Source organism: Cryptomeria japonica, chromosome 2 (assembly GCF_030272615.1).
Source record: "Cryptomeria japonica chromosome 2, Sugi_1.0, whole genome shotgun sequence".
Lineage (NCBI taxonomy): Eukaryota > Viridiplantae > Streptophyta > Pinopsida > Cupressales > Cupressaceae > Cryptomeria > Cryptomeria japonica.
This window is the reverse complement of record NC_081406.1, coordinates 536652062-536661580: the sequence shown is the minus strand read 5'-3', so window position 1 is coordinate 536661580 and position 9519 is coordinate 536652062. Positions and strand designations below refer to the sequence as shown.

General features: G+C 37.1%; 1 protein-coding gene across 1 annotated transcript; it reads right to left on the bottom strand.

The window, feature by feature from the left end:
* Positions 1 to 7100: 7100 nt before the first annotated feature.
* On the bottom strand, positions 7101 to 7394 carry LOC131865267 (uncharacterized). Its single transcript, XM_059215316.1, has one exon. The coding sequence runs from the start codon at positions 7392 to 7394 to the stop codon at positions 7101 to 7103; it is 294 nt and encodes a 97-aa protein (XP_059071299.1).
* Between the last annotated feature and the right edge of the window lie 2125 nt (positions 7395 to 9519).

Sequence of the window (9519 nt, the reverse complement as noted above, 5' to 3'; positions counted from 1 at the left end):
TTTTATATTTGGTAATGTTTATTTTAATGTATTTAATTTATAAGTTTTGAATATTTAATTATTTGATATTTATATTTATTTGATAATTAACGTTTATTGATTTTATGATTATTTAATATTTGATAAGCCTTATTGTTGTTTAATATTTATTTAATATTTGTGATTTAATCTTTAATGGTATTTGATTATTTAATTATTTATTTGACCTTCTATGGTTTGATATTTATTTGATATCTTACATTTACTTGGTTCTTTAATTTATTTTATTAGCTTTGGGGTTATTTGATTTTAATCCCCATTTGGATTATTTATTTATAGCTTATATTTATTTAATAGTTTGACTTTATTCGTAAGTGGGGTGTATGAACACATTAAATTAAATAAAGAAATAAAACATTCCCACTTAGCTGGATAAGTATATTTTATATTTACTTTATCTACCCTTCACTCTCATTGGTTGAATTCAAAATGGGTGAATAAATTATATTATATGGTGGGTTGGTAAAATATACTCCAAAATGGAATATTTTGATTGGCCGAGATTGAGGCTAGGGTTTTTGGATTATTATTGCTTTTTAATTTCATTCTTGTGAGGTTTTTCGGGTTGGTTGGCTCTTCTCTGGAAATTTTTCTAGCAAGCTTTCTTCATTAGTTTTGGATTTCTTCTCTCTTGGTTTTGGCTGGAGCTTGGATTGGATTTGGTTTGGCTTGTGGGAGCTCTTCTTCAACTTCATTCCATTACTTTAGGTTGCAGGTTGGAGTCCTCTCACTTTGCATTTTATTTTCAATGGCTTCTCTGTGTATGCATTGTGTCTGCAATGTTTTGGGGTATGGGTTGAAGTATTATTTATTCTATAGTTTTTAATATTGTTGAAGGTTAATATTTGGGGAGGAAACTTTATATTATTTGGGTTCTGTATAGTTGCTGGAAACTATGTATTTGGTATTTCTTGTGTATGCCATTCTTGGTTTTGTGAAAACTCTTGTGAAGACATTTGATTTAATCTTGGGTTTTAGTCTGAGTTGATTTATTTCTTTTATACCCAAGTATTCCTTGTTTCTGGGTGTCTCTTTTCATATGTTTTTTGAGCCCTTTCGTTAAGTCTAGATTTTATTATGTTACCTGAAAGTTTTCTAAGTTTTCCGTAAGTCTTGTGCAAAAGCGTTGTTTCTACAAAAGCGTTGTCTTAATGTGCTAAAGCGTTGTTCTATGTTGCATTTGTGTTGTTCTACGTGGCATAAGTGCGATTTTGGAAACAGAAGCGCTGCTCTTCTTGACAAAAGCATTATTCTTCTTGACATAAACGTTGTTCTTTTTGGCAAAAGTGTTGTCCGACAGGGCAAAAGTGCTAACTTGTCTGTGTTTTGCATTTTCTTTGTTTTGGTCATTTTTTAGGTATTTTTCCGAATTGATTTTTGTACCAAAGGCTTTATTTGAGGTCTGTTGATATTTCCCAGTTTTGGGTTTGATCATTTTTTATGCATTTTGATGGTTTTGAGTATATTTGCTTTTCTATACCATTGTGTATATTTTAGACTCTCTTCCATGTGGATAGGCCATGCATGATTGAGATGATTACTATGTTGTTTTGGACCAGCAAGTGAGTAGGCCTTGCTGCGATGTTATCTTTTATTTGATGGCAACATTTCATGGCTTGATATGTCTTTGTTTATTACTAGCCAAGAGGATCATTTTGCTATATTGATGTTGTTGTAGCCTTGTTTATGTTGTAAGAGTATGTGTGGAAGTTGTTGGTTGCATTGAGTATTATTTTCATGTAATTATGTTGGTAGAGCATCTTGTGATTTATTGTTGGGTCATGTTAGGAGGAGTGGCTTCCTTGTGATGATCGAGGTCACGGGAGATAGGCTTGCATGAGGTTCCTTGTAAGGATGCATGGAGTCTAGACCACCAGGTCACATTGGAGTTTTTCCATGATTTGTAAATAAGTGATAACCTAATAATTGATGGGTTGGGTAGATCGATTAATTTATAAGATGATAAATTGATTTGTGCCTCACGACTTAGTCCTAGCGAGGATGTTTTAGGATAATAATGAGAAGGCCTGGTAAGATAATCTCCCTTAGTCTCTCATAGGTTGAGATGGCTCCACATGTCCATCAGGCTAGTGCCTTGTGTTATTATGTTATGAGGATGGCATGTGATGACACTCCACTTCTACATGTGTTTCCCCTTTATGATTTATGATTATGCTTATTGAATGCATTTATGTCTTGATGAGTTTTACGCCTCTGGGAGTTCATTCTTGTTATTTGTGTGAGTTCTTGCTTGAGAGTCCTTGTGTGGTTAGTCTCCTTGGTTATAGGTGCCAAATTAGGTTTAGAGTATGTGTTGGGACCTTATGTCATCTCCTAGCAAGGGGGGTGGTTCCTTTGGTTCCACATGGTCGAGAGGTTGGTGCTTTTTAGCCATTGGAATGTTCTCTTGGATACTTCTTGCGTGGATGTGGATTCTTCTTCGTGATGTACTATGGTTGTACCTTGTAGCAAATTTATGTAATGGATAAGATAGAATGCATGTAATATAACATTCTTGTAGATAGTAGATGGAATCTTATAGTAGGAAGAGCTATGCTCATGATGTATTTAATGTATTCCTATTTGTAAAATGAATTATAGTTGGAAATTGGAATTTAGGTATATTGTATTTGTACGATTGTAGAGATGTGATCTTATGAATCATGGAAATAAGTGGATTATAGTTGGAATAGAATGGAATTGCTTTATGGATTAGTTGTATTATTTCATGAAATGTTTAGAGGCTAGTTATAATATTAAATAATCTTGAAGGAGGGATATTCATAGATTAGTAAGTGAATATATTATAAGATGTAATTGGAATTTAGTATATAGGAATGATTCATATAGATGCATTGGTAGAAAGGAAATTATGCATATCATGAGGAATGAGTAATAATGTAGGTTGCATATCTCATGGTTAAAGAATTAGATTATGATGCATTAATGAAGGTGAAATATACCTATCATGTGTGTAGTATGTTATTGTGGAAATAAATTAAGTAATGATGTTAAAGTACCCTAGGGAAAGATTATTGAAGTTGTGTTATTTCCGCTTGCATTATTTGATGAAATGAGCAATGATGTATGTTCATATTGGTTAATTGGTTAATGAATGTAAATAGATGGAGATGTTATATGTTTCATTAGTTGTTATTAGATGTTAATTAAGAAAAAAATTATCTCCATTTGTATATTATTGTTTAGTTTCTTTAGGGTATTTTGGCGGGCATTACAATATTTGAATTTTTTTAATGAAAGTAGGGAGGACTAACAAGATGAAAGATGATAAGCTAAAGCATTACAAGATAATGGTGGATGATTTCAAAAAGTACTTTGTGCACATCACCTTTGAGAAAATTCCAATATTGGACAACAGAGCTGCCGATGCAATGGTCACTATCACCTCGCTTCTACAAATTCCAAATAAACAAAATCATTACGAATTCCTGATGGAGCAATTATTTTTCCCAACCAATGGCAATTCCACATCCCAAGTCATCTATGCCCTGACCAGTTATGATTCCCCTCTATACAGGAAGATATATGACTATCTCAAAAATAATGCTCTCCCTCTTGACCTATCTTGCAACAAAAAATGAAGCTTCATTCGACAAGTCGCTCGCTATACCTTAATCACTGACACACTTTACCGCTGAGGTCTAGATGGTACTCTTCTTTGATGCCTCGATCGTAACGAATCTGACTCCACCTTACATGACCTTCATGAAGATATTTGTGGTGCACATTCAAGTGGTCCTACTCTCACCAAGAAACTTCTGAGAATGAGATATTATTGGCCGACAATGGAAAGAGATTCCTATCAATTTTCTAGGAAATGTCCTAAATGTCAAATTCACGGTAACCTCATACATGCACCAACATAGGAGCTACAACCATTCACCACATCTTGGCCTTTCTTTCAATGGGGACTTGATCTAGTAGGAAAGATTCATCCTTCCTCTTCAAATGAACATAAGTTCATTATCACCGCCACAGAGTACTTCACCAAGTGGATCGAAGCAGTCCCAATGACCACCGTGAGTGGAAAATAGATCTCATCATTCATCCTCAACTATCTCATTTGCAGATATGGCATTCCCAGTTCCATCATCACAGAAAATGGACATCCTTTCAAGAATCAAGATGTGCGAGAGCTATGTGAACGATTCAAAATCTAACATTTCTTTTCCACACCTTACTACCCACAGGGGAATGGCCAAGCGAAAGCTTCAAAAAAAACAATCCTAAAAATCCTCAAGAAAATAGTGAATGATGTAGGCAAGGATTGGCATGTACAACTCAATCCAAGATTTTGGGCCTACATAACAAGTATCCACATACCTATAGGGGCTACGCCATATTCATTGGTGTATGGTTCAAAAGCAATTCTACCTCTTGAGGTAGAAATCCCATCTCTCCGAGTATCTTTGAAGGGCCTCATACCAGATGAGGAATATCGAGTGAACAAGTTGTAGGAACTAGAGATTCTTGATGAAAAATGACAATGTGCCTATGACCATCTCAAGGCATATCAATAACGAATATGAAGAAGCTATAATCACAAAGTCATCCCAAGGGCTTTCAAAATTGGTGATCTTGTCCTAAAGGAAAATCCCAGAAATCAGCAAGATCGAGAAAAGAAGGGGAAATTTGAACCTAACTGGTTAAGACCCTTTGTCATCATATTATCCTATAGATTAGGAGCATATCAGTTGTCAAATTTAGAAGGGTATGTGCTTGATAAACCAACCAACAACATCCATCTGAAGAAATTCTACACTTGAGTCATCCAATGCACGGAAAAAGCAAAAAATCAGAAAAATAAATAAAATGAAAAACAAATCAAAAGGTGCAATAAAAACAAGTGGTGAAAACTTGGCAACAAGCACCACTTGTGAGAGAACGGATCCTCCATCTATCAGTACTTATATCACATCTTTAATCCATCTGATCTAAACCCATAGCCATAACAAAACACTTATACACGCCACATCAATCTTAGACATACTTAGCGTAGTCACTGTCCTTGATTTATCTGAATCAATTATCCAAATCACATCCCACCATGGCTTGGTGATCAATGTAAATATCCATATCGAGTACTATCTAGATTAGGGGCAAGTTTTGTGACCTCACTGGGGGATTTTTTCGCCTTGAGGATTTTAATTATCAGACCAAACACGTAGTGAGACAAAAAGGATCAGAACAACCAACACATGACAACGACAATGCAAGAAGCTAGATATCATGGAATTGAACTAATTGAACAAAAGATCTATTTTATGCAAGCAACATTCATGTCATCTTGGTTCAATTATACCTCGATGCTTGTGTCATCTTGCAATATCAAAATCCATGTAAGCTATACTCAGGTCATTATGGTTCAATTATACCATGATGCTTGTATCAAATTTCAACAAATCAAGGCCCGATGATAAAAACAAAGGAAGCACAAACACTTTGATCAAAACATATGACAACTTGTGAGAACGAGAATGCATATCAAGCTTTGCATTATCTGCACATCATTATCATTTAAATCATGCATTAGGTTACATATCATTTTAAATTTGGCATTATTTATCATCTTAATCTCTCATTAGGTTGCATATAAATCATTAGGTGCATTCTCATTATCATATTAGGTTTACATTATCATGATCATTTAGACCATGTTAAAATCTTGCATATAGTTACATTCATTGCACCAACTAGCATTATCATATCATTTCATACATATCATTTTCAAGATACATCTCACATTATCATTGCATTTCACACATCTCATTTTCAAGATACATCTCACATTATCATTTCATTTCATACATCCCATTTTCAAGATACATCTCACATTATCATTGGATTTCATACATCTCATTTTTAAGATACATTCACAAATCAAAGCTATATCATTTTCACAATGCATCCCATACATGAGCATCATCATATCAAGTATATGTAACATTCTAGATTACATTATCCACAACACACAAAAGAACAAAACATGTTAGCAACATTTGCACAAATCATTAATCCAATCATCATTTTCATATCACCTTCCAAACATATAGTACATTATAATTATTATCATATAAAGCATATAAATCACCCACAATACACATCATCTGCATCAACATATGCAAAAATCATCTAGATCAAAAGCATATCATTTAGCTCATCAAAATCAAAGTAGATGCATCTATAATATATCATCATATATATGTGTGAGTACATGCCGATCCAAAACAAAAACAAGGATATAAGTAAAAAATATATCATTAGTGAAGTAATCAAATGACCAAAGTCCCTGGATATGTGTATCAATAAACATCAATAAGATCATCAAAACATCATATAAGAACATCACTGAGTAGCATATCAAATAAGATCCAAGTACAACAATATATCATATCAAGAGGTCATAACAAATACAAAGATATGTGTACATCACGATACAAGTACAAAATTTGTTATCATGATCAAGATGTAGGATCAACCTGACCACCTCCAGGACCCGCCAACTAAGAGCTCGAGCTACCTACACCTACGCTACAGCTAGGAGTGCCCCTCCTAGGACCCATAACCCACTTAATGCCCGTTTGTCTCTGAGAGCCCCCATGCCGCGAGCTGACAACATAGGTGGGAGCACATTGGTTTGGTGGAACAACCTGAAAGTATAGGGTCTTGTAATACTTTCCTCGCACTGTCTGTTCAATGAGACTCGAGATAGTGTCCCCTGCAATACTATGTGCAGCTTCCTAGCTATGTCTCTCTATCTCCATGTCCCATTCTAGCGATACTGTCGAATCTTGTCTCTCCAGCTAAGCAACCTGTTCCTAGGCCTGTGTTAGCTGACCCTGTACCCTATTCAAAAAGGACTGTAATGCTGCTATCTATGCCTGCTAGTGGTGGGGAGGCACTCTAATCTGCACACCCTGTGGATGCAAAGGTTGCGGATCTTGCATACCAACCTATCGAGGGGAAGGAGGGGACATATAATTCCTCCTCCATCAGGCCAATGGCTGCACAACCTCCTCCTCTGACTCCTCCTCTGCTGCTTACCCCACAAATCCCATCAAACCTACTCCTCCACCAACCACCTCAAACTCTGTATCCTCATCAGAAGAATCACCACTCTCCTCCTCAGATCCATCACTATCTAATCCCTCCTCAACCCCCTTGGCAACAACATCCTCCACCTGCAATGGTCCACCCCGTCCAATGCCACCCATCCTCCATCCTCCTCCTCTACCTCTCACCACTCCTCCTCTACCCCTCACCACTCCTCCCTCATTTCCTCCTCCTACCCTGCCACCACCTCCTCCCTGACCGCGTCCAACCACACCACCCATAACAATCCTACCACCTATCCTCCCTCTACCCCTCCTCCCACCTCAACCACCTCCCCCCTGATCATCATCATCAACCTCCTCTAGTGCAGGAATTGATTCTCTTGGCCCTGTCAATCATGGGAACCTGTGTCAAAAAGTACTGCGTATACTCTGCAGTCATCCCTGCATCTGCTACATCCTCATACATACTCCATACGTAAAAAGGCAAAGAATAGAACTCGTCTTGGGTTGTCACAAAATCCAATGTGGCCTCCCAATCTATCCTCTCCTTGTGTACCCGAGCATACACAGTCATTCCATATGACATCAACTGCATGCAACCAAATTATTGGTAAACCCGAGGCAGGATAAACCACTCTATCACACATGGGGTGCGATCCAAAAGGAATATTCTCATGAATAAAAATGGCACCTCAAAAGCATCCTTTGGTCATGACTCACACACTCGATAAGGGCTCCACACCACTGTATCCATATCATCTAGGGCCCACCTCCAATACTCTAACTTGCCAAGGATTGGCTGGGAATCAACCTAACTGTACATCATCACAAATGGTGCCCCTGCTAGTCTAAACCTTGGCCCAAGTGGACGGGTCACGACTATGTGCTCCCATGCCCAAATCTCTAGTAGAGTGCATCTAGAGGCTATACTGGCCGCATCATCGTAAACCACCTGATGGAGCTCCTGGTATAAATGGGAAAGAAAACAAATACCCCATACATATTGTGTCTGCACCTGCACCATCTGTCGGAGAACTCAACCCCATCCAACTGAAAAACCGTGTGACCTCTTGTCCAGAATTAGGAAGTTGCCAATCAAACCTGCCAAAACTGAAGGGAGTGGCACATCATTGTCTACCATGTCCTGCTACGACACTAAGTAACCTACAATGTGGGGATTAACAATCACCTCCCACAAAGAATTGGTCCCGCCGACCTCCTCCACATTATAGTCCACGAGCTCAATTGTGATCAGAATCCACAGAATCCGATAGACGTCCTCTGGCGTCACCGTGATCTCACCCATCAGTAAATGGAAGGTGTTATGCTCTATGTGCCATCTCTTGACCAACGTAGTGGGTAGTGCCCTATTCTTCTGATAGGCCAGCATGTGTAACAAGTGGATGAGACCGCAAGCCTCTATGACTGCCAAATCATGGCACTCAATTGATCTCGCATCACAAAATTCTTTGGGAATTTCTCTCGAAGCATGATCACTCCTTGATGGACTTATGACAATTATCAAATAAAGTATCCAATCAATCAATCAGACCCATATTGAAATAGACATATATCGAACAACAATTGACCCATATCGAATCAGACTAATATCGAACAAATAATTGACCCATATCAAAATCAAACTCATATTGAAATCAAGACCCATATTGAATCAGACTCATATCGACAAATGAGACCCATATCAAAATTAGACCCATATCGAACAAACAATCAGACTCATATCAAAATCAAGACCCATATTGAATCAGACTCATATCAACAACTCATAACCCATATCAAAATCAGACCCATATCGAACAAACAATTGACCATTATTGAAATTAGGACCCATATTGAAATCATACTCATATTGACAAATCAAATTCCATAACATAATCAGGACCCATATTGAAATGAGGCTCATAACGAAAAATTGACCCATAACAAAGAATTGACCCATAAAGCAAAATGACTCATAACGATAGCAAAACCCATATCGAACAAAGACCCATATCAAAATTAGACTCATATCAGCTTTGAACCATATCGACATTGACCCAAATTGATCCAGACCAACAATTGAATTGACACAATAGACTCACAAATGTTAAACATTAATTAACAACTGAAATCAACACATTCGATCCAAAATGACACTTTGATAGGGTGCAAAACTTCATAACAAATCTAAAAATCAAAATTGCACATGCTAATTTTTTTCAAAAATCATATAAAACGTTCACTGTCTCATATGCGCTAAAACAGTCATCAAATGCGCAATTTCATATGTGCCATTTGGTCCATCATATGCACGACTAAAATCATGAAATGCGCTAATCTACAACTCCTATGTGTAACACTATTTCTCATATGCACCAATTTGCAATTCCTATGCGCTAATTGA